The sequence below is a fragment of the Tribolium castaneum genome, chromosome 7 (genome assembly GCF_031307605.1).
Source record: "Tribolium castaneum strain GA2 chromosome 7, icTriCast1.1, whole genome shotgun sequence".
NCBI classification, from domain to species: domain Eukaryota; kingdom Metazoa; phylum Arthropoda; class Insecta; order Coleoptera; family Tenebrionidae; genus Tribolium; species Tribolium castaneum.
The window spans coordinates 9,387,609-9,414,819 of NC_087400.1; the positions used below are offsets into that span (position 1 = coordinate 9,387,609).

General features: G+C 28.5%; 1 protein-coding gene across 3 annotated transcripts in view; it reads right to left on the reverse strand.

Annotated features, from left to right (window-relative positions):
• Drip (drip) overlaps positions 1–22,988 on the reverse strand; it is a 40,842-nt gene extending 17,854 nt beyond the window's left edge. The window contains exons 1-2 of one of the 3 annotated variants that reach the window (XM_064357855.1): positions 22,955–22,988; positions 11,143–11,330 (exon numbers count right to left, since the gene is read on the reverse strand). In XM_064357855.1, coding sequence (XP_064213925.1) covers positions 11,143–11,330; positions 22,955–22,973 — 207 coding nt within the window. In that variant the 5' untranslated portion in view covers positions 22,974–22,988. Of the gene's footprint in view, positions 1–11,142; positions 11,331–16,846; positions 17,119–22,146; positions 22,286–22,954 lie in introns of those variants that run through there. The other 2 variants (XM_015983895.2, XM_967769.4) reach the window with 2 other exon arrangements.
• Between the last annotated feature and the right edge of the window lie 4,223 nt (positions 22,989–27,211).

Below are 27,211 nucleotides of genomic sequence, written 5' to 3' on the forward strand. Positions count from 1 at the left end.
TGTATTTTAAAATTTATAAAAGGAAGGAGGAAAACAGCGAAAATAATAAATAAAAATTTTGCAAAATGTTATGTAGAAGACTTGTTTCACTTGTTGTTTTATTACATGAAAATTAACACACGTATTTTTGAAATACACCCGGTATACAGAGATGAGCAAGATGTGAAAATAAAGCTTCATGTGGTTGGTGACAAAAATACCAGGCCGCACCTTTACGAGTTATTATACTAAATAAAATGTAAATCTAACACCTCGAAGAGTTGCACAACTGCAACTGCGAGAAATGTTATTGTGAGATTTAATCTGTGCATTGGGTGCATTCTATGCATTTTAAATAATTCGGTTCGATGTGTCTGGAGATTTATGCGACTAATCTTAAATCATAAATTACAGCGCTTTGTTTGAGACAATGCAATAAATTTTGAGGTTGAAGAGAATAAAAATTATAGAAGTATTACATAAAAGAGTGACGTAGGTCGAGATTGGTGCCTCTCCTAAAGAATATGTCTCATTTACCTTGTGCTAAAATATGGCGTTTGGCAATGGCAGTGAAACACTTATTGTTTCTCGCTGCTTATTTTTGCCAATTTCGTCAGTGTAAGAAAATCAAGTTTATTACAATACAATAGCGACTGACATTTGAAAAATCGAACAAGTGCAAAATCGTGACAAATTGTATTTTACGTTTAAATTTATTTAAGCCGAAGTAGAAAATAGTGAAATTGCGTGTTCACAGATCGTTCAAACCGCTAAACGATTCTGACCTAAACATTCAACTCAGAAGAAATCTATAACAAGGCTGAATTCACTGTCTCAACGAATAAATGATACCAAAAGTGATTATTTTATAAAATTTTGTTGTTAGAAAAATTATTTTGTTGTTATACTTTAGGTAAAGTACTTTTAGAGACCTGTATTAATTGTGTTGAATTAAAATAAAATCATATTTAATTTCAAACAGAGCAGTTTCCAAGAAAAGTTTGCAACTCAAACGAACATTTAAATCTTGGAAAAAGCTTTCTAAAAGACGAGAAGCATTTTCGATTTTTAAAAAGTCAATAAACCTGGGAATTTATTTTTTGGGACTGTTCAGTTGACTAGAAGAGTAATCTTTTTACTATACCCTTAGGATATTAACGTACAGTCACTCAAAATGAAAATGACGCCTTTATAAACGAAATTGGAATATGTTAGTTTCGAGTTTTGATCCAATTAGGTCATTTCCTAGCTTGGTTTATTCATGTAAGAAACTCAAAAACTCGTTTAAAAGCTGAAAAAGGTAGGAATAACCCTTTTCTCGACCAAATTGTGACATTTTGCGTGCTAGACATTTTTTTCAGTTTATTTTCACTATGTTTCTGAACTTGAAAGTTTAGCTTAATAACAAAATAATTTTTGACCAAATGTTGCGGTTTTTCGGCATATTTTGACAAAATTTCATTTAAAAACGAGCTAAATCGGGAAAACAAACATCAGTTTCCATTTATTTCGTGTTTTTTAGGTGATTCAAAATCGAAAGACGTCAAAATCACACAAATTGGGTCTAATTTAGTGAAATTTTGGTTTATTTCTTACAAAATTTTAAGAAATTATTCTTTTGCTGGCTGTAGTCTGTATCAAACATTTGGAAAACTTTATTCGAATAAATTTAGTGATATTTCACTCTGCTTCGCACAAAAAATTGCAAAAACTTCAAATACATATTTACTTGTTTGCAAAATAAAAAAACAGTTTTCGATTAAACTTTAAAGTTTTTCGACCTAATTTTTAAAAAAATGAGCTAAAACAAATGTGTAAAACAAATCAAATGATAAATAATATAAAAAATGTCTTAAAAATATAGATAATACTATTTATTCTTCAACACTGACACAATTTACAAATTTTCTCCCGCGTAAGAAAAAAACAACTGGTTGGCATTTCTCTGACAAAACGTCAACTTTTTTTAAGAAATTTAATGCATTTTTAAGCCTTGTTGAGTCTAATTCGAAGAATAAAATGTTGTATTTACCTCGTTTTCGTGTAAATCGGTTCATTTATTTATTTTACCTCGTTATCACTCGACGTTTAACATTCCATTCCGCAATAAAGCGTCCGATTTACACACATACTTGGTTAGTAAATAACTATTTTGACCTATTTTTTTTATTTGACAGCCTACTCCATTGATTTATGACAGGGGCTGGCTGCGTCTTTTTCATTTTAAGTGACTGTAAGTTATTAACTAGAAAAAATAAAGATATTGGTAATTTTTTGGAAATTTTTTGTATTAAATGATAAAAAAATAATTGCGTTTTAAAATTAACAAAGTACGTAAACGATTGAAAAACCCAAAAATAGCATAATTGTTTACCCAGTTCGTATAATAGGGTAAGAAGCACTAATTAATTTATTATTATTTTTTAATTAAATTAAAAATCAAAGAGCAAAGCGCAGAGTAAATTGAAAATCAATGACATAACCATAGAAAATCAAGAGAAATTATGAAAAAATTGGTGTATCTTTCTCGTCTATTTACCTACAGAAAAATAAAACGATTTTCTACCCAATTAGGCTATTTTCTGACCAAATTTCAGAATAATAAAGCATTTTTAGAGCAAAAACGTGCACAAACGCAGAAAAACCCAAAAACATTACAATTTCCCACGGATTTCTGCATTTTTTCGACCTTCTACTACAGTGTGCCAACAAAATGCAAAAGCGGTGAAATAACTAATTTCATTTCTGACCTAATTTGGTAAATTTTCAGCTGTTTTTTTAGATTTCGAGAACGCTCGAAAATTGCAAAGTACCTTTTTTTGTATTTTTACTGTTAAAATTTCAGTCTCGTTTATGTCTAAAAAAATGTTCTAAAACCTTCTAAAAACGAAAAATAGTAGAATTTTTCACTTAATTTTGTGATTTTTCGGTCCCACCTAGCGGAATCACATTTCTTTTACCTAAATTGTAAATTCATTTCGAATTGCAAATTTTTTTCGAGTATGAATGAATATTTTAATTGAATATAAAACATTTTTATCTACAGAACTGAAATTAATTAGTATTTAAAAAATAACGAAAAAAAACTAATTCAAATTAAATTAATTAGTTAATTTAAAAAAACGTATTTTTACTACTTTTAAATACTACAAGATGTCTCAAAATTGAGAATTTCGTGTTTAGATCATTGTGGAGAATCATTTCAACCTATAAAGTTTCGGGAATTATTTTGGAGCAAAAAATTTTTACATTTTTTGTAATTTTTCTTAAAAATAAAACGACAAAATACAAAATTAAAGATTTTTTCTTCAAAATAATCCGAATTTTTCGAAAAATTGTTTTAAATTATTATTTTCCACAATCATCTACGCCTTAAATGACAATAAACACTAACAAGTTTTGTCTGCATTTGAAGAAAACGTACTTTAAATAGTGACCTTTAAACCAATGTAACTTTGTGAGGAAGTTCAGAATCTTTTTTTATTGTACATTTCAATTGATTGTTTACAATTCTTCGAACTTGGAATTTTGAGACACCCTGTATAAACACACAATATTGTATAAATTAGTAAATATTACGAGTATTTATTTGAAATCTGACTATTTAGAAAAATTGGTTAATATTTAATAATTTGTCGTTTATAACTGAAAGTGGCTGAAGCTACGTTATTTCTGATAAAAACACCAATTTTTAGATTTATAACGACCACTTACAACAAAAGGAGCCAAACTGGATTGAAACGATTTTTGGTTTGTGATAGAAAAAACAGAAAAATTTCGAACGGCTTTTTTTTTAAAAAACGTGTCAAATAGTTTTATAATTGTCTTGTTTTGAGCGAAAACGAAAGAATATTATGGCAAAACTACCAATTTTCTATGTAATTTCTCGATTTCGTGAATAATTTTTGACAAAACTTTAGATCAAAAATGTGCAAAAACACTCCAAAAAAAACACGATTTTTGACCAAATTCGCCGATTTTTCGACGTATTTTTACGCAAAAGTGGCAAAATATCGTAGCTAACAATTACATTTACATTTTTGGCTCTGTTTAGCCAAATTACACAAAATGACAGTTTTTATTTCAAAAAGTTTTGTATTTTCCCGATTTATTTTCGATGACACTTTTCTAAACAATCGCGATTTTTACTAAAAAAATACGAAATCGCTTGAAAAAGATCCGATTTATCGAAATTATTAAAGAAAACAATATGTTCCCATAATTTTCAGTATCACCACGTTCATTTCAAAATCGCGGTCCAAGTTAAGCCATTAATAACAACAATTGAGAGAGAAAATCTTAGGTGGGACACTGCAAATTGTAAAGTTAGCTTTTGCTTCAAGGTAAAGTTGTCAGGGCTTGCCATAACTAATAACTGTTAATAAATAACAAATGAATAATTTCACTTGTTTGTTATTTGGGACATTTCGTATTAATTGAACTTGAAAGGTCACTCGACTAAAAAATCTGCAAATTGCAGGTTACACAAAGAAGATCAATTCAATTCAGAATCGTTCTCTAGCTGGGATTTGTGTTTGTTGCGTAATCGTTTCGATTTAATTCTAGAGATGTGGTTTAGACGTGATCCGACTACAAATGTTGATTTTGTGTGATATGCAATTCTCCCTATTAAAGACAAAGTGAATGTAGTTGCAGTTTTCTTATCACTGGAAGGAATTAAAGCAAAACCGACCGTTTGATATTTTCCCAACAATGAGCATCAATAAACTTGCACAATGTTAATAATTTGTCATTGTTGGCTGACCTACATATTATTAATAAAATCTGTTTTTGCGCCTAATTAAGATGATTAATTTCCACTGGAGTTTTGAACGTTTCAATGGCAACGATTGGGAAATTAGTTGCCGAAAATCGGCATAATCACGATATAAATTTCCACGGGGCCTTTTGGGCCCAAATAATGGCTTAATTGTTTGTTAATGCGAGCCCATAACTCATTGATCTCCCCATTGTGGGACGGGTCCAAGGTGAGGAGTTTCAACATATGGCACAGTTTTGGGTAGAGTAGGTGGCGGTGTCTCACAATTAGCCCCCGGCTGGGTTCGGTTACTGAACCGAGATTACTATACTAGACATTGGGGCACCGATAAGACAAGTCCGGGATAAATGAGCTGGATTCGGTTCCAGTCGAGTTTCAATGAAAACGAGGTTTTGTAATCGGCGAACGCTGGGTGTTTTAATCTCGTGATAAAATTTACTGATGAATCTATTCACAAAAACGTTAAAACATGACTGTTGATGCATAACAGAAAATTGAAAAAAAAAACGAAGTTATGTGAGACAGTTCACCCTGACATTGAAACAAGACTCTTCGTAGATACTGAAGTTGTATTATTTTTCAGCGTGGTCACACGTGGTAAGACGTCTCACCAGAAAACCTATACTGTGAGAAAAATCAACGATTAAATAGCTATTTTTTATTATTGTTAACATTTTCATGTCTCTTTTTAATGTTTTATAATGTTAGGCAAATTGTTTTTTTTTTTAAATTAAAGTTTATCTATTATTCGAATTACTCTCGGATCGTGGGAATTCTTAAAATTGAGATTAATTATTTCACATTACTTTATTTTTATTTATTCATATTATTTTGAGTTTTTTTGCCTAAAATTTTAGTGGTCTAATATCTTTTACATTCGCTATAGCAAAGTTTTATGGAATTTTTGATGTTTGATTTATCCAATTTTTGCAAATTTTTTGTCTATTTTCGGTACCCGGAAAATTTATCGAGCAACAACTCCAAAACTATTTAAGTTTATCATCGTTGGAAAGCTCTTTTAATTGTATATCTTTTTCTAAAAAAGATCATTGTTCTCCAACTAATAGTTTTTAAAAAAAAATGCAAATAAAAGCAAAAATAAGTAAATAATAAAAAAACATCATAATCATAATAACTTAAAAACTATTGGGAATATTGCGATTTTCTTAAGGCCAATTGATTTCCCGGATCATTTTCACATAGCCCAACATTAAAATAGTTCCACATTTTCGAATAGTTTTGTCGTAATTGAGAAAATAAAAAAATAAAACATTTGTCGGATAAAAATGGTCAATTTTGGAAAAAATTTGAAAATTGGAACCTTTTTTTGAGGTTTTCTCGAAAACTAGGATAAGACTCAGAGCAAAACGCGTTGTTCCATTGAATTCTGTGGCTCATTTTACATACAGTATGGAACTTTTAACTGGAATAAAATTTATAACTTAGATATAGGCAATTTTTTTTAATTCCAGAAACAGGTCGCTTTTTGTTTATTTTTTCCCATCATTTGGTGAATATGGTTTTTGATTATCTGCTGTCAAAACTGCGCAGCCACCTCTAATTTTTTTTTCAAATGTAACGGTATGTCTTGTGACACCTTATGTGAAAGAGCACTTCAAAAGCAGTACAACGCACTATTTGTTTTCTAAATATTATCAATGCACAAGTTATAGAAAAATTAAAGCAGTGTGGTGTTATTGACTAAAATAAAATTTGTAACTTGGATATAACCGATTTTTGTAAAAAATTCTGAAACAGGTCAATTTTTATTTTTCCTTGTCTACTGTTTGGTGCATATGGTTTTTGTTTATCTGTTGTCAGAAATGCACAGCCACCTTTAACTTTTTTTTTCAAACGTAACGGTATGTCATGTGTCACCTCATGTGAAAGAGCACTTTGCAAAGAATACAACGCACTCTTTGATTTCTGAATATTTTCAAAGCCTACGCGATAAAAAAATATATAAAAATATAAAAAATCAATTTTTATAAGTTGAAATTAGACAAATCACAGTAGAAATGTTGCAAAATGTTAGAAATTTATGCTATTATCGTTTTGTTATTAACCAAGAGAGGAACGGTCCATTTTAACAATTGTTGCACTAAATAATGTTCAGCTTATAAAATTGGGTCTTATTTTTTTATCACGTAGGCTTTGCAAAAATTCAAAAAACAAATAGTGCGTTGTAATGCTTGCGAAAAGGGCTTTCATACGAGGTGTCACTTGACATACCATTATATTTGAAAAAAAAAGTTAGAAGTGGCTGTGCATTTCTGACAACAGATAAATAAAAACCGTATGCACCAAATAGTAGGCAAGGAAAAATAAAAATTGACTTGCTTCCGAAATTTTCACCAAAATCGCCTAAATCAAAGTTATGAATTCCAGTTAAAAATTCCACACTGTATGCATCATACCAGCGTTACATAAAATTTAGAATTTTTTTTTTTTTTTTGTCATTCTGAGAGAAATACATAATTGTTCAAAAACAAAAAATCATAATTAAAAAAAATAAAAATCTTAGAGCAAAACTGTTACTTCCAGTAAATTCCGAGGCTCATTTTACTTATTATACCAGCGTCACCAAAAATTTAAAATTTCAAAGTTTTCTGTTTAAAATTAAGAAATCATTTCAAGAAAAATTCATAATTTTTTAACAAAAAAAATCGTAATTCAAAAACTAATATTCATAGAGCAAAACTGGCTATTCTTGTATGTTTAAAACCAACGATACATAAAAATTAAAATTTTAACATTTTTTGTCTAAAATTAGGGTAGTCATTTCTAACAAGAATATATAATTGTTCACCAAAAAAATTAAAAAAATAAAAGTAAAGAAAAATGTTTTATTCCAATAAAATATGCAGCTCATTTTACGTATTATACCAGCTTTTCATAAGATTTGAAATTTTAATTTTTTTTGCCTAAAATTTATGACATACAAATAAAAAAAATAAAAAATATGTTATTAAACTCGTTTTGTACACTTTTCTATGCCTTTACAACCCTTCCGAACTCTTAAAAGAGCAAAAAAGTCAATTGCTTTGATTTGTCCAATTTGTGTCAAGATTTTGCTAAATTTCCGGTACCCGGAACATTTAACAAGCAATGACTCCGAAATAATTAGACGTAATCCCATTATATTTATTATCATCTAAAAGCTCTCTTAATTATAAATTTTTTATGAAAAGAACATAGATTTAGAGAAAATTGTACACAAAAGTAAAAATAGGTAAAATATGTTAGAAAAAATTTATAACTAAAAAACTATTGAAAAAAAAATTAAAATTAGGGTAGCCATTTAAAAAACAATTGTTTATTCAACAAAAAAATTCATAACTAAAAAACTAAAAGTCGAAGAGCAAAACGGTTTATTCCATAACACAAAATTCAAATTTTTTAAATTTTTTGCATAAAACTAGGAATATAGTGGCGGTCAGCTCGATTTGCGTGTGCGTCATCAATTTCATTTTTTCATTACCAACACAAAGCTATAAAAAATTATCAAAAATAATGCAAATTTAAACAGCTAAGGGCTATCTAAGGGTGGTATCCTTGAACATTAATTTACATGTGCACTTCGACAACACCGTCAAGTGTCACGAATTTGTCAAACTGACATTGACAGTAAATTATAGACGTCGTCGCATGGTTGTCGAAAGTGTTATCGGTGTTAATCGCAAGTATTTTCTGTTCGTTTATTGTGTTTTGTGATTTGCGTTTCGTTAGGTTTTTGATTCTGCGTTTATTAGTTCTTGTTTTGTGAATCTGTATTTTTTGTAACAACTCATAATTTAAACACTTCGTAACCTCAAAAAATATTTGACAGTTTTTGACATAATAATACATAATAATAATACATAATAATTCTTCAACAAAAATATCATAATTCAAAGACTAAAAATCGTAGAGCAGAACAGTGTGTTAAAGTGATTTCTGTGGATCATTTTACATATTGCACCAGCTTTTTACAAGCTGGTAAAAGCATTATGGCTTTTTTGTCTAAAATTCAAGGTACAAAAATCCAAAAAAAATATTTCTTTAAACCCGCTCTAGCAAACTTCTGTGGCTTTATGCCCTTCTATGCCTTTACATCCTTCTCTAATTCTTCAAAGTGCAAAAAAATTCAATTGCTTCGATTTTCAAATGTTTGATTTCTCCAGTGCTTCTCGAGATTCTGGTCGATTTCCGGGACTCGGAACATTTATCGGGCAATGACTCCGCAACTATTAGACGTAACCCCATCAAGTTTGTTATCATCTGAATGCTTTTTTAATTATCTATCTTAAAAAATCGTTCTCAAAATAATAGTTTTTGAGAAAATTGGTAAACAAAAGTAACATAAATAAAATAAAAATAAATCATCAACTGTTGGATATTTGGCCATTTTCTGGACACCAATCGGTTTTCCAGATAATTTTACATTAAAATAGCTCTCCTTTTTAAATAGTCTTGTCGTAATGGAAAACAAATGAAAAATTAGGATAGAAGAATAATTAATTCTTCAACAAAAAAAATTGTATCTCATAAACTAAATGTCGTAGAGCAAAACGGTTTATTTCAGTGAAATCTGCGGCTCATATACCAGAGTTACGCAAAATTCAAAATTCTGAATTTTTTGCTTAAAATTTTAGTTATAAAGTCACTTCACAAAAATAAAAAAAAATATTAAGCTCGCACTAGCAAAGTTTTATAAACGATTTAAACATTTCTATTCCATTACAACTCTTTCTAGTTTTTTGATTTTTTATTTTTCAATTTTCTAATTCTTGTCGAAATTTTGGTTGATTTCCGATCGCAGAACAATAACTCCAGAACTATTCGACGTAACCCCATTAAGTTTATTTCCTATATATATTTTTAAATGAAAGGTCACTGTCCTCTGACCAGTAATTTTGGAGATAATTGCTAACATAAGCAAAAAAAAAATATTAGATAACTCATCAGAATATCGTCAGTTTGCCTCCCAAATTGCCAAAATTCTTCATATTTAAAATACTGGCCTAAAATACAAATTTTATCTACCTAATTCAAAAAATAAACTGTAATAAGTAATCAGTGATTTTATGGTTTAGCCAAACAAGAATTTGAAAATTTGAAAAAAAAATCGAATTTAATTTAAGATGCCATTTTATGAATGGGGAAGTTTGTAGAGAAATATTTAATAAGAAATGGAGTGACTTAAAAAATCTGACATGTGCATGTAGTAAAAGCCCCGAATTTTACCAAAATTAATTAAAAAAATGTTGGGTCATGACATATTAATTCTTGTAGCGTTTTCCAAAATCGTGTATGACAACGACCTCATTATTAAATGCAGTAAATGTCAGAATTAAATATTTTTCACAGCTATAAATAAAACAAGCTCACTACAACACCTGCATTGCTCTGTTCTGAAGCCAATTATAATTCAATGATCGATAGAATTGTTAACATCGTAAAAAATGGATGACAAATGCGATTTTTCACCAAGTCGGGGACTGAGATCACTGCTGGTGATTTCATCTCCATTGTGATCGTCTGGTGAAACTAGTACCATTCGTAAAATATCATATTGTATATTCATGTCATGATTGCTATTACAGATTATGACAACGATTTTAACTAAACCAGATTAGCAATTATATAATGTCTAAACAAGAAGAGAAAAAAGACCTTGCTTTGAAATAACCTGACATTTGTATAGGCACATAAATTACGATGCTGTGACTGAAAATCTTATGAAAAATTATTTGCATGACAATCAGGCTTAGATAAACATTATAATACAACATGTGACAAAACCTCGCTTTTAGAATCGCAAATGCGCAATTTCCAAAGGGTTGGTTAAGAAATTACACGTTACCTAACTATAAATTATTTAAAAATCAGTAAAAATGTATGTAATTTACTATTTGAAAACTCAACAAAAATTAAAAAATTAACAGTACTTTTATAAATCCTCGTAAATAGAGAAGATGAAAGTATCAGTCATTACAAACAAGGGAAACACATTATCATTTGTCAAGGCTGTACCTTCTTCTTGTAATTCCCATAACAGTTATAATCTGTGCCCATTTGCGGAATTTATGCAAATGTTAAGTGTCTGCCACAGTTTTGTTCTTAAAATTTCAATTATCTGAGAAATTACACGTGTGCACATTTAATTTTTTGTGTAATTAATCGCATTATTCAAAGCCGTTAATTTTTATTTGTCCGCTCTATAAGAACAACAGTTCGTACAATCACCCAGTTTGCTCCCATTTTATTTCACAACACTGGTACTGTTCTAGATTGCTTTTAAAACTTTTATTCATTCTTAAGTCTATCTAATTTGTCGCAATTTGGGTGCGGAAATTGGACAATCAGTAATTTTACGAACGAAAAAAAATTAAATTACTTACCTGTGCTAATGTAGCAACTGTTATTCCAAATGTTAGAGCAATGCGAACAATTACTACCTCTTCTGATAAAACTATTGAGCCACAACCAATGACGACCAGTAAAAATGTGCCGATGAATTCTGCCACTAACATTCGCCATATTGCTTTGTTTTCGGTGATTTCTGAAAGGCCTAAAACGCTGTCCGCACCTGAAATAAATCAATGGCATTCATAACACAAATTATGTTAATACAACATAGAAAATGTGATTCATTTTTTGATAGTGTTGTGATTACTTTTCACTTAGTTGTTATTATTTTTGCTCTATAAACTAATACATTAATAAATTATTTATTAATAAATTAAATTAAATTAATTAATAAAAAAAAATAAGAATTTTGCAAAATGTTATACAGAAAAGTTGTTGCATTTGATGAGTTTTATTACGTGTTAAAATTAACACACGTATATCTGACACACCCTGTATTATACATCATACAGGGTGGCCCGTCTACTGTAGCACAGTTATTAGTAAAGTTAGACCTTTGATATTTTGTAGACGTTATTTAAACTTTAGGACGTATTTTAGGAAAATATTTTTGATCATACAGAGTGTTTCAAAAAAAACCTTAAGACGTCATTATAATATTTTTTAATGGTATGCTATTATTTTTTAGTGCTTATTAGGATGATTTTCTAGCTTCTTACATGTTTTGAAAGTTTTTTATAATCGGTACTGTTAAAAAATAAATAATACCAAAAAAATCGATTTTACACCTTTAAATTTAGAAAATAATAAAAAATAGAAACGGTGCATTCTTGATGAGATTATTAATACTTCCGTCTTAAACAAGACCTAACAGACTTTTTTAATTAATTATGTTTGATTGTTCTGAATTACTACAGGGTGTTTACAATTTATTTTTTAAAACTTCTGAAAGTTTAGAGCCTTTTATTTCGCTTATTTCAAATTTCAATTTTTTTTTGTTACAACCCCAACGTAAATCGTAACATATTCGGAGATATTTGCCAACAACTTGCTTTGTCATCTATTTTACTGCTAAATTTAATAAATAAAAGTCTGAAAATGGCTCTCACCCTGTTTATTTTTACATCATTCGATGCAAAATGAAAAAAGCAACATTTTTTGTTATTACAGCCCTGTTGCAAATCTCACATTTAGAGTTGTTTTCCAAAAACCTTAACCATGATCCACTTTTCTCATTTTTCATTAACAAAATAGGTTTTTAGCAAATAACTACGAATGTGTTAAGATTTGCAATAAGGTTGTGATAACAAACGAAAATTAATTTTAATTCTGCATCGACTGACGTAAAAAGAAACGGTGTTAAAACCATCTTCGATATATATTCATTAAATTTGTCATTAAAATACTTGACAAAACGAGTTTTCAGTAAATAACTCTAAATGTATTAAGATTTACATTGTAATAAAAAAACGTTTATTTTGTAATTCCCTATCGAACGGTATAAAAATAAATAGCGGTGACCATTTGAAATAAGCGAATAAAAGGATCTGAAGTTTGAAAATAAATTGTACACACCCTATAGTAATTCAGATTAATAAAACTTAATTAATAAATGTGCTAGACCTTGTTCAAGATGTACGTACTAATATTGTCATTAAAAAAGGACCCTTTCTATTTTTCATTTATTTTTAAAACTAAAGATGTAAAACCATTTTTTTTTGGTTTTTATATTCTTTTTAACAGTAATCTAATTCTAATTCTAATAAACACTAAAAAATAATATTATGCCATAAAAAAAATTATTATGGTGACGTCATACTTTTTTGTAACAACCTGTATAATCAAAAATATTTTCCTAAAATACGTCCTAAAGTATAAATAGCGCCTACAAAAGATCAAAAGTCCAACTTCAATAATAACTGATATACAGAAGACGGGAGCTGAGCTGGGCCAGCCTGTATACACTAATACATTATTAAATTATTTTTATATTATACATTATATTCCTTAAAATTTTATTCCAAATATTTCATTTATGTTGTAGTTTTCTAGTACATTTACCTAGAAAAATGCCAGTGAGGCTAAAGTTATACTCTTTATTGGTATTGGAACATCTATTTATTTACTTGTAAATTCATAGAAAACAATTCTGTAATAAGATAAGTTAACCAAAGGTGTTTACAAAGCATTTTTTTAATATTCAATACTTAACAGATTGCTTGACCTGTTTCATACGCTTTCTGCTATTAAATCATTTGCAGTTGTTTTAAATTCTCTATTAGCAGTGAAAATATAAATCAGATTTGTTATTTTTCTATCAATATCTTACATTAATACGTGGAATACCACGGTTGTTACAATTAGAGAAATTTTTTTAGTAAGGCTGTATAGTTTTATGTAACTACTAACTATAGTTTTTACACGAACATGTTACACTTTGTAATTTCTGTTAATTATTATGAAAAAATCGTTACTTCAATAATTGAGAATATCTACGTATTTTAACACAATTGGACGTATTATACAAGACACGAGGTCGGTTAAATTAGGGCAAAGTTGCGCATTTTTATGCTGAACAATTATCTGAATAAATTTTGACGTGTCTTTTTTCATTTTTAAATTACTGAGAAAAATTAAAATTTTCAAAATTTTGTTTTTATTTTTTTTTAAGCGAAAAACAAAAGAACTAGACGTTTTTAAATAGACTTGGCTTGTTTTTTGGGAAAAGACCTCCAACTCTAATAAATAACAAATCGGCATTCTTTTGAAAAAGTTTAAACGGAGGAGTGTTCGTGCCTTGTCACCTTTAAGCAAGATCCATCAATATTAAAACCTGATGATGATTTAATTAAAATCGAAACATCGCTAAAAATATAAAGCTTATTATCAATTTCCTCCGTATAATTTTTTCCGATTTTCTCGATTTTTGCAGAAAAAGCCTTTGACTGTAAAAACTAGTAGACAGTCAGTCACTAGTTTAATAACGGCCTTAATAAATTTTCTTAGATTTGGAAACCAGTTACAAAATTTTATCTAGAAAGTTTAATATTCCCCAACTTACCCTATCTCTAGCACAATCAAGAGATAGGCAACCCAACGTTCACTTGCGTTTATTAGTCAACAAGTGAGATTTCTAGTTCATTCTAAAAAATATACAAAACAATCACTTGGAATTAATAGTTGTACCAACTAATTATTTAACTTTTTCTAGACAGAAAATCAAATACTGACTAATACTTAATTATAAATTTTGTTGTTAACTAAAATATAATTCAAAAAAATAATGCCAAATCATGCCAATAATTTAAACAATGTGTTATTACGCAAGAATAGTTCTAAAAATTTTTGTACATATTAGCAAGAAGATGCAAATGACATTTTCGAGTGCCTAATAAATTTTTCAACGAATTTATTTACTACTATTTTATGACGCTCGTTAACCAACTATTATTATGTATTAACAGTATACAGGGTGTCCGTTTTTCGAGGATCTCACTTATTATAAAAGATACGAGGTCAGTTAAATTAATGCAAAGTTGCGCAGTTTTACGCTGAAGAATTATCTACAAGAAAATTTGATGTGTCATTTGTAATTTTTGAATTGTTTTAATTGTTTTAATAATTTGAATTATTAAGAATAACGAAAATTTGTAAAAATTTGTAATTTTCGTATTTATTTTTTCAAGCAAAAACTAAAAAAAGTAGACGTTTTTAAATAGAATGTTCTTTAGGCGCTTTTTTACAAGAAATCTAAATCTGTCATCGTATTTTCCATGACGTTCTTGATGTCAGAGTTGCAAAACTCAACTTTCATTTTTCTTATAGAAGCCATATTCTCTTTTTGTATTTTTGAAAAGTGTTTTTATTCCTGATTTCAACGATGTATTACATGATATGATCGAATCTTACATGTTGATCAAAACGGAGAAAAAAATCATTTTTGCAAAGTGTGCTTAAACAAAAATGCCAACAATTTTGTTTTTAAACAAACTAGATTTTAGAGATTAATTTGAATTTGGATCTAGAAGGTTCACATTTCTGCCAAGCTTACTTAATTAAAAACTACATAATAAGCTAGAATTTTGTTCTTCGCAAAATAAAACAAGACAAAGTCAAAAAATTCTACTCGCATAATTAATAGAACTGCCAAAATTTCTAGCGTTTTTTTCCAAAGCACTCTTTGTAAAAACGGTTTTTTCTTAATTTTAAATCAACATGTAAGTTTTGATTATGTCATGTGATAAATCATTGTTATCAGAAACAAAAAGACTTTTCAAAAATACAAGTATCATATATGGCGTTTATAAAAAAAACAAAGTTAAGTGTTGTAACTCTGATGTCAAGAATGCCTTTGTAAAAAGGTCAGATCAAAATTTCTTGTAAAAAAGTGCCTGAAAAATGTTCTATCAGCTTTTGCTTAAAAAATAAAAACAAAAATTACAAATTTTTGATTTTTCTCAATAATTCAAAAACTAAAAATGACACACCAAATTTTCTTTCAGATAATTGTTCAACAATTTTTGATTTGACCATTTAAACCTTTAGTAAGTAACAGTTTCTAGTAGTATATAAAATATAAAACAATATAACATAAAATATTATTTACAAGTATAACTACGTTTTCCAAACATAGTTTACAAACATACCGGGTGATTAAGAATTATTGTTAATTTTTTTCCCAAGTGGGTGATCCTCAAAAACCTTTGTTTCAACTTTCGACTCTAATTTTTACCTCGAAGTTATAAAGTGTGTGAGCAAAGCAATTTCATTGTCTGCTTTCAATCTCATTTCCTTCTAAAACCAAAAAGTGGCATTATCTCAAAAACACATGTTACGCTACATAATCGTATTTTTATTACTGGCTTGTTTAATGTAGCAGACAAATTATAGTTACTTTTCAACATAAATGATGCTTAATTTGACTGAAAAGAAAAAAATAGGTTTGAACCATTTTCAATTAATCCATTCTTATTGAAATTTAGTTGCAGCACTTTGATCTTTGTTTGCCACTTCGTTACTCACTGATCTAGAGATCAGAACAGCGTGTTCGCAGATTTTATCTCCGATCATTTCACTTAGAAAGTAGATACGAACAATCATCCCATACAAAATAATACAAATTCCTTTCCGAACAAATTACCATTAATCACCCATTAATCACACAAAAAGCATGGTAAATCCTAAACGTGATAATGAAAGTTTGAGCGTTTTGTACCAATTCGCTAACACTTTTCTTGTTTTACCATTTCACGCTCCCATTCGCATTTCTCATTTCTCCACTGTCATTGTTTTTTCATTTTTCGTCTTCTCTTGGACGTTTTAATCTGTTACTTATCTATGAAAGTAAACCAGATAGCTTTCGAGTGTTATTATATGTAAACATATCCGGACGGTAGCGAGTGGCATTAAATGTGTTATCAGGATTTAGAGACAATGTCAGCACTTATTGGGGATTATCCTGACTTAGCAATGAACCAGCAGCCAGTTATTGGTGATAATAGAGATTATTTTTTTTTTAAATATTGATTAATGGCGAAATTCTTCTGTATTCTACAAAATCTCAGTATTTGAAGAATTTGTAAAATAATGACCTCTCCAAGCACTAATAATTGATAACACGTTTAGAACACGATTTTCAAGTACCGAGATTGGAACACATTTTTTTCGTGATAAGAATTGGAAAATTGAATTAATAAAAAATAAAATTTTAGAATTTTTGGTCCAAAATTGGCTTACCCTTGATTTCTTTGTTGGCCATTTCGGCGGCTGGTGCACTGAAACTGAAACTGCTGAAACGAGAGCACCGCTTATCGCAACTATTCACAGTATGTGTAACGAACCACCGCTAAACTAGATTGAGAGTGCAGTGTCAATCATACAAAATCTCTCGTAAGTCAAGAGATTTGAATGTCGGTCAGGAGTGGAACTGAATGAAGTCGAGCTGTTCGAAACTGTTATATAAAAGTGAAGTCAACCGAACGGCGAATCGAAACAATACGGATTCGATGCACTTGCCGCGGAAAAACTAAGTTTCGGACTGATTTTGGGACTGCAAGGTGTGGCAGGTGGCACTTACTCAAGTGTTTGCATTTTTTCAAGTTCCTCTGTTGACTTGAAGATTACTCAACATTTATGATGTGTGTTGTGTTGGTTTTATCTAATTATGGTGCACTGAGATTGCTCGAAAACTATTTGTAGTAACGGTAAAATAAGCCGTAAATCGCAAACATTCAAGATTTTTTTTGCTTACGAGAAATAATCAACAATTGGCTGAATGGTGTAATAATTTTTTGGCTTATAGAGAATTCTAACAGCAAAGTCTGTGTTTGGATCTGTGTATCCGAAACATACCTAGGTCAAACAACGGAATATTGCTATAGGTAAAGAGGTGTTCCTTTTATGAACTCCGTTCAAACGAAAATACCAAACATCAGTCTTGAGGTTGTACTGTACCGAATGAAAAAAATATTCGTTATTTAACAATAATTTTGAAAAAAATACCCTAATCTTATGATCAGGGTGATTCTTTTAGGCTCTACATTAAAAACTTTTAACTTTTAATATAGCTAGAGCTTTAAAATTTTGTGTACAATTCAAATAGGCCATTTTGAGTTCAACTAAATTATTTTTAAAATGGCTGAGTTTTCAAAACTAGAAAAAAAAGCGCCAAGTTTGAAATGTTATATAGTAACCACACATTTTTATTGTATATTTGATATTCTCCTTCTCAAACTGAAAAAAATTTACCCAAGTTGTTTGTACTTATTATCAATACGTCGTATTTCTATGTTTTACAGTTTTTGAAAAAAAAAAAAAACAAAAAACCGGATTTTTTTTCAAAATTTTTATAGTTAGTCAAGTAGACCTTGCACAATGGACAACAATTGTCAAACTTCAATATTTTATTTTTTAGATAGTTCATTATTGAATGTGCAGTAAAATAATAACAATTAATTATGGTTAATACAACTTAGTGAATTATGTAAGTAACTCAGTCAATCTGGTATCAAATTTTGAACTTCTTGAATGAAAATGGTGAACAAATCGAACATAATAATTATTATTAATTATTAATTAATTAATTTTTAATTAATACACAATTTTATCGTATTTTTCGAAAGTTTACTTGATTAAAAATGCAAATAATGAGCTAGAATTTAAAAACTCTAAAAGATAAATACAGAAGATGTTAATAAAACCCTACATAATGATGTTCTTTTGATTGTCATTGAAAAAACAAAGTCATTCCATTTAACAAAACTCATTGTTTAATCATCATATTCAAAAAATCTTAGTAGCCTTGCAATTTGACAGTTGACAATCCAAAAAATTTCAGAAAACCCTTAGGTTATTAAATGCAAACAGAATTATTTACTTATTGTAAAGAGTTCAAAGGCTGTGATATTTTAGATGCACCTCTCCAAATAAAAATTTTTACAAAAAAAATTGACATACAAATAAGTACGAACAATTAAGGTACATTTTACTCAATTCCAAAAGATGAATTCAAAAATGCAATAAAAATAGGTGGTTACTATTTAAAATTTTAAAGTTGACGCCAATTCCCAGTAGTTCGGAAAGTTTAAAAAAAACTGACAGTGTCTTAAAAATACAATAAAAAGAATATAAATTTTTTACTTTTTATTTTCATATTGAAAAAACGGTACTAATTTTTGTAATGAATTTTCGGAGGATAAGTAGTACCTAGATGACGCATTCATGTTACTGCATGTTTTCACGTGATTTGAACGTTAAGTCTTTTCATAAAAAAATTAAAACTATAAAATTTTTCAATTAGATACAAATACAACACAAGAGCAAACTCAGTAGTGGTAATTTTAATAATTGAAATATTTTGAAAATAATTCATTAACTGTCACCTAAGACTATTAAAGAACATTTTGAATACCAGTGGCGTAGAGATACCAGCTCGGGCCTGGGTTCCAAAGTCATTCGTGGGCCCCCATTCATAATTTGCTCTAATATTCACACATCTTATTTATATTTTATAAAAATGCTACTTTAAGGATATTACTAATTAATCTTTTCTGTAAAAAATAAAAATTTTAAATTTGAAATAAAATTAGGAATAAAAGTATTAGAATGTGACATGGATTTTTAGTGAATCGCAAAAATAAAATTAATGATTTTTGAAAAAAAAACATTTTATAAAACACAATAATAAATTACTTTACCAAATTCTTTACTTCTTGTAGTTAGGTTTGTCCTCTGTTCAAGCTCAAGTTTTGTTGAATTGGTTGGCAAAATTACACATTAAACTTTTTTCACCTTTTTTACAGAAAAACTGACAATTTTTTGTAATTCAGCATTATCTCCCATAAGTTTGTAACTACTTATTTTACACAACACTTAACAATATAAATTTTAGGTAAATAAATTGTTAATAAAGTACGTCACATTATATCTTGACTTGAAATGAAAATAAGCAAATCAAAGTTGATTATAATTTGATACCCATTCCGTTAGTTGTAGGTAAAATAAATCTTTTGTGCCCTTATTATTGGTGTCTTTTTTATTTAACGTTTTGTTGTGAATTCATAACACGTTCTGTCAATTAATACTTCGACTAACGTAGACATTTTTATGAATTCGCAGTATTATTTAGACCGTATTGCTTTACAATTGTAGACAAATAGCCGCCTATTGTCTGGGATGAGTTTTGAAGCAATTTTTTTCATTGAGATTTCATTGAGAACTCCTATGGATACGCCACTGTTAAATACAATACTTTATTTCTTTCTCTATGTATTTATATGAATTTAATCAGATTTTTTCTAAAATTCCTTATAATTAAAATGTTGGTTTCTGTCTGATTATTAGTTTTTGAGTTATAGTAAAAAATACTTTTAGCAGACTCATCTTGTATATACTAGAATATCTACGATAGCTTAATTAGAAAAATATTTTTTTAATTAAATTAAAAATCCATTAAAAGTTGAATAAATTAATACATCTTCAACTGAAATTTAACACAAGAAGCTTTTTGACAACAAAAATGGTAAAAATTTAACTGTATAGGAATTAACAAATGAAAACTTCATATCTATTATTAAGCGTATCTTTATCTTTGAATTGCCAAAAATTTCGATGAAAAATCTGTTAAACAGATTAATAAGTACTCGTAACACTGCTTTAATGTACAGAAAAAATGAGTTCATCTCTTGGAAAAGTAACAATATAAAAATTAGCTTTGCACAGTACATTAGGCACAACAGATTTTATACTTTCTCAGTAATTTAAAATATTTGGTTAATTTAATCACGAGTAAAAGCAGTTGATTTAAAATTTATCGAAATTAGTTATGTGGAAGCGAAACATAAGAAAAGGTTTGATGTAACAAGAGTGTCGAGTTTTATACACATATATGGGTGTATAATTTCAAATGCACAAATAATTTAGCTGCAACTAAATTCCAATAAAATTTATTACATAACAAAATCATTTAATGTAATTAAAATTATATAAATAGGAAATAATATTTTTTAAACTTTATTAAATTAATTAACTTAATAAAGCATATCACTGGTAGCGTTTAATTAATTTTGTAATAAACTCTACTAAACATGCCAAAAAATTATTTTTCGCACATAATTTTTTCATATAGCTTTTCTTTTTCATAAATCATATGTACAGTCGAACAAAGTAAAAATGACGCCTCTATAAACCAGCCCCTGTGGTGGATGTTGACTTTTACAATGGTAAATTATCGGATGGCAAACTTGAGCCAGTTTTTACATAACTTTAGATAACTTTCTTTTCCAAAATAATAATTAATAATAACTAATAAAATTTTTGTACGAAATAGGTTTTTTTTTATTTTAAAATTGATTTAATGTAAAATAACAAATGACTTTATCCAGTTCTTATTTCGAAGATTTCTATTAGTTTTGTTATTGTCATTAAAATCAAACCAAAATAATGTATTTAATTTAACCAGAAAAAAAACAAAATTATTTAAAAAATTTTAGTTCTGGTACAAAATTACAAAATTTATTTTCTGAAAACTGAAATATTCTTAAATTAAATAAAATGTTTAAAATTGTAAACAATTTAACAAAACCATTTTTTAATGAAGATTATGGATTAATAAGATGAAACTGACAAAAGACAAATACTTTTATTAATGTCATTTTTTTTTTGATAAACTGTAACATAATTTTTGTACAAAATAGACTTTCTTTATTTTAAGCTTGATTTTATGTTAACCAAAGATTTATAAAAAAAATAACTTATCAATTTTTATTTTCCGAAATTTTTAAATGACAATTTATTTAGAACTACTTGTTATTAAATAGTTCCTACTTATTTACGCTACAACTCATTTTTTGTAGGTTTGACATCAATACAAATTAGACTTGAATTAGTTTGTGAGATTTGTCAAACTATTATGTAGAAATTATAATTTCCAGACATTGATGAATGGAGATAAACATAAAAATTTGCTGACTTTTTATTGTTATTTAACTTGACGTTTGTTAATGCAATATAAATGGCAACTTAATTTGAATTAGTTTAATTGTGAATTTAATTTTAATTTCGCTTTACGACCCTGCTTACAGTTAAAAGCGTCAGCATCCACAGCAGCGACTGATTCAATAATGCGTCATTTTCACTTTCTTCGACTGTACCTAAATAGAAACATTTGCTTTTTAACCAATAAATAAAATATTAATTGTTTTGTTTATTGTTAATGAGAAATAATTTTGCTAATTGTAGTTTGTTTAGGATCATCATTTGAAATTTTAATGAAAACAATGGAAGCAAGGTTTTAATGGATCTTTTTTCAATAATAAAATTTTCATCAAAATCCATGACGCAAATAGTTACATAAAATCCCAATCATTCCTTAATCACTTTATTATTGTTACACGAAGATTCTCCTATTTGCACATTCTTCTCCTAAAATGTCCAGTCATAACAATTTATTTATTAATAGTTTAGAAGCGGATATTATGTAACTAGATTTAGTTAAGGTGCAATTTACTGACACTTAGCGCAAATTGCTAATTACTTACACATTATTAAGTACTGCACCAGACTGCACAATTTTGTGAAAATTTTCAGGTTACTGATAAGCACTTATTGTTTTACGCGTATTTGTTTCCCTCTTGCGTATTTTACTGGGTACATATTTAAAGTGATAAAATATCTTGACAGGGTCAACACGAGAAGATCTTCGGGTGATGCACTGATCCTTCAGTTTTTTTCGTGACAGGATATAGCGTCATATTCCTTGTCACGGTTGAGTGTTGCTTTTCAGGATGTTATGAATTAAAGTGTGAAGTGTATTGTTCTCTAATTGCGTTTTATTACTTCATTCCAGTCCTAAAATTATGCAAATGAAAAAAAAATTGTAAATCACAGTTTCCCAAACAAGAAATAAATTAATAACAATGACACACAAAGTCGAGCAAATAGTTTATGTGGAAGCCAAATGTTTGTTCACATTATCACATGTATTTACCCTAATCATAAGTACGTTGCCACCTAATTTTATCAATTTTTCATGCAGGTGCTAATTGTTACGTCACTGGAATTTTATTGCAATTAACAGAGGTGCATCTGTTTGAAAGTTTAAGTTTTAGTACAGCTAATAAAATATTACAACATCGCCAGTAAATACCAATTATTTATTTCTAAAAAAATGGGATTTTGGGATTTAGATAAAATCAAACCATTTTTTGAATCTACAGACAGTAATAAATGATTCAATGTTATAAATAGCTAATTTATTGATAAAAGCCATTAATATTCGTTACTGTTTAAAGCACGAACGAGCGATACGGAGTGCCTTTAAAAACAAATTAGGAAAATATTACTTACCATTTTTCTGTATTAACATGAAATTAGCATACTTTTAAGTGTTTTTGTAAAACAGTGATAAACAAGATATAAAGACCACTTCTTAAGATGTCTACGATTAAATTGGAGTACAGTTCTTATGTATAAAAAATAAAACAATTAAAAATCGATAATTTAAGTATTATGATTACAGATAGGTTTATTTCAGAGTTAAAAGGTTTCGGACTTAAATAAAATAAAGGGGGCCATACACCGGATTGTGACGTCATCATCATTGCTAGGCAACGAAATGAGAATGTAAAATGGCGCCTCAGGCGCCACAGTCAAGAAGGCGAGATCTTCCAAGACGTTACTAAGCAACGAAATGACACGAACGAAGTGAGTGTCATGAGAATACAGATTTTGCCTTTAAGCACTTTTCCAATTTAGATTAAACCACCAACTAAAGCTAATTTATTGATGAAGGCGATTAATATTCGTTACTGCTTATTAAAGCATGAACGAGCGATAGTGAGTGCCTTTAAAAATAAATTCAGAGGTGGGCGTCGACATGTCGACTTTGATGGACGTGTCAACAATGAGAAAGTTTCCAATTTTTCAAATTGTTATTATTTATTTTTAACATAATAGTATTCAAATCAAGAAATTGAATGCAAAAAAAAAATTCGATAGCTTTAAGAATAACAAAAATATAAGCTTTTTTGTTTGCCGGTTTGACACCGGTCCCGCTTTGAGCCTGATGACGTCACGCGGCATAAACTGTTCACAAGGTAACGCGATTTACACACAACTGGTCCTTTCGGCATTGTATTGAGATCTCTAGATAATTTTATTGACTTAAAAGAAATAAATATTGAAAGAAAGTGTTATTTGTGATTATTGAAGTAATTTGTTTAAGTAGATATTGTAATAAATCACTAATAACTAATAATAATCAATTTTAATAATCACACAAAAATTAGCGTTTACGACTTTTTTTGCTTTATTTCTTTTTGTATGCCTTAAAATTTTTTTAGAATTTTTCTACAATTTTTTATAAATAATAAATATTAATTAATGAGAAATATTTATATTAATAAAATATTATTTTATTTAAAAAAGTGAAAAATTATAACTAATGGAAATTTTTATGATTCCTAGAACAAGCGATGCTTGCAAAATGTTTGTACAAAAAATATGTAAAAAAAATAAGTGTTCTACAAACGACTTCTTATTAAAGGTATCGACTCTTGCATAAACATAAATACAATTTCTTTATTTGTCAATGCTTTTGAAGATACGTTCGATGAATAAGTAGATGTGGTTTATAATTATAAACCTAGAGTTTTCAAAGATATGAAATTACGATTTTCTTGTTTTTTAAAGTTGTAATGTTCTCATTTTTTAAAATCTAACGGTTTTATAACGTAAGATTTCTAAATTTTATTTATTTTATTTAGAGTTAATAGTTCACTAAACATTCATAAAAGATATAGGAGTGCAAAAGCTAAATGGAAAAAATTGAGGAACAAAGAAGTACTTTTGGAAACATGTTAATTTTAACCAGATACAGCCCCTCAAAGAATCGAATTTTCCACACGCGGCAGTGGGCAGACTGAGTCAATTGTGCCACGTGACGTCACACCTAGCGAGACCAGTAAAGCGCGCAATCGGTCAAATTTCGAACTTTGAAGTCTCATAACTTTTTTATTTTTCCGAATATAAAAAAAATGAAAAGTACCATTAGTTTTACAATTATAAAGACTATAAATGGTATTAATTTCAAAAAAATGGAAACTTTCTTATTGTGTAGACAATGTCTACAATGTCAACAATATCATGTCAACAATGTCAACATCAACAATGATAATTTGAGGTTATGCTGTGTTTTACGTACATTTACTTTTGAGAACGTAAAAGAAGAGGATAAAGACTGAAGCGCAAAAAAGAGAATGATTTCTTTTGTTTTTACTGTTTTTTGAAAAAAGTATGTTTATTTATTTTTAAACTTTTTTTTATATCACATATTTTATATTTTCCAAAAGTTTTCTTGTACACTTAAGTTTTATTTTCGCCAACTATACTAATTTTACAGTCAAATATCATCAGTATAATGTCAAAATTTATTATTACTATATTGTTGACATTGTTGACATCACTTCAAATGTTGACGTCGATGTAATTGTTGACAGGTAAACAACCGAATTGGCTACCTTGTATTATTGACACGCCCATCCCTAATTATAAATTATAAATTATAAAAATCTTACTTAGTATTTATTTGAATTTACATGAAATTAGCATACTTTTAAGTGTTTTTGTAAAACAGTGATAAACAAGATTGAAGACCACTTCTTAAGATGTCTACGATTAAATTTGAGTACAGTTCTTATGTATAAAAAATAAAACAATTAAAAATCGATACTTTAAGTATTATAATTAGTAATTATAGATAATTTTATTTCAAAGTTAAAAGGTGCATTTTGAGTCTAAATAAAATTAAAGCCATACACCGGGTTGTGACGTCATCATTATTACTAAGTAACGAAATGAGATTGTAACGTGGCGCTAGAGTTTCTTTATTGGGAGAGTTGGGACACTGAACGTCAAAACGAGCCAATTTTGTATTATGTGGATAAAGTATATATTTCTATCCTTTTTTATTAAAATTTTTGTTAGTAACTTATGTCAAAGGTTTATGTCGAAAATAATTTCAAGGTTACAATTTTTGTCAAATGCATAAAATGACATAATTTTACGTCAAATTTAATCAGGGACGTAGAAAACGTAGAAATTTTGGGATTACTATTGAAAAAAGAAAATAACTAAATATCTACAAATATTAATATTTACATTTTTGAAATTTTTCGATAATTATTTTAATATTAAATACATAACATAAAACATACTTCAATGCTAAAAATGCTTTTCGGTCACAATTTTTAGCTAAACATTTCGTCCCAAAAACTGGTCATCAAGAACCCTTCATATTTCCCGTCGTTTTTTTAAATTTCCCCAAAAATGATATTGAAGGTCTTCTCGTGTGAAAAACGTAACAAAGTCGTGAATTCCAATAACTTCATAATTTAAAAAAGAATCTAAAGTTTACGTAGATGCTAAACGCGGCCAAGCAGCGGCAGGTTCAACATTCCTAAAAATTAGACCTAATTTTGGGTTCAAGTACCTACGTATTTTGTAAATGCATAGACAAATTCCCAAAATCTCGTAGATTTTGTACAGAACATTATTTAGACAATCCACTTTTCCAAATACTTGTTAATAATAAACGTAAAACTTGACAGAAAAGGTTCAATTTCTTTCTCTTTCATCGATGATTACCATTCCTTAAAGTTAAGGAAAAAATGTTTATGATGAAGAGTTTCGACGTAAAATTCTTGTACTTACAAAGAGATCTCTTTAAAATTTGGACTTCATATCAAGAAAAACAGTAAATTGACGACGACTGCCAGTCTAAACCATTTCTAAACGCAGTTAGTCGACGAAAAATGAAAACATTTTTTGACAAATTTATTTGACTTTTCGCCAAATTTGAAGTGTAACACCACTGATTTCTATCCCAATTTGTTTTTTTACACATTCCAACGGACGTATATGAAACAAAATTTCGAAAATTGACATTCAGTGTCCCAACTCTCCTAATATAGGAACTCTAGGTGGCGCCACAGGTGTTCCAAGGCGTTACTAAGTAACAAAATAACACGAACGAAGTGAGTGTCATGAGAATGCAGATGTTGCGAGTGTCGCGTAGCACTAATTTAGATTAAACCACCAACTTGATAATTTTTAATACCTAAAAATTTGCCAAGTCCCCAAAAAATCATGGCCTCCGCGAATTCGAGAGGATTTGCTTACGTCCACTAGTTTAAGTGTTATGATTATTGATTACAGATAATTTAAAATAAATTGTTTACAGCTTGTTATCCGGGATTAATCAAATTGTTTAAACTTGTGTGATAGTGTTTTACTTAGAATATTAAAAAGCGGCCCTAAAAACATATCTGCTTGAAATCAGCACACCTAGACTCAACTCAACTTTCCCATATACTGATTAAGTGATTAATTATTTGTTTTATATCGTAATGATTAATGCATGTAACTTAATCCAGTGTACAAAGAAAAAAACTAGTAAACTATAAAATCAACATTAGTTTGCATAATCGTACTAGCTTGAGGTTGTATTTTCACCTTATTAAAAATTAATACGAGTTAAAAGCATGGCTCATCTTGATTGAAATTATCTACTTTCAATTGTATAGGTAATTATGCCAAACGATGCAT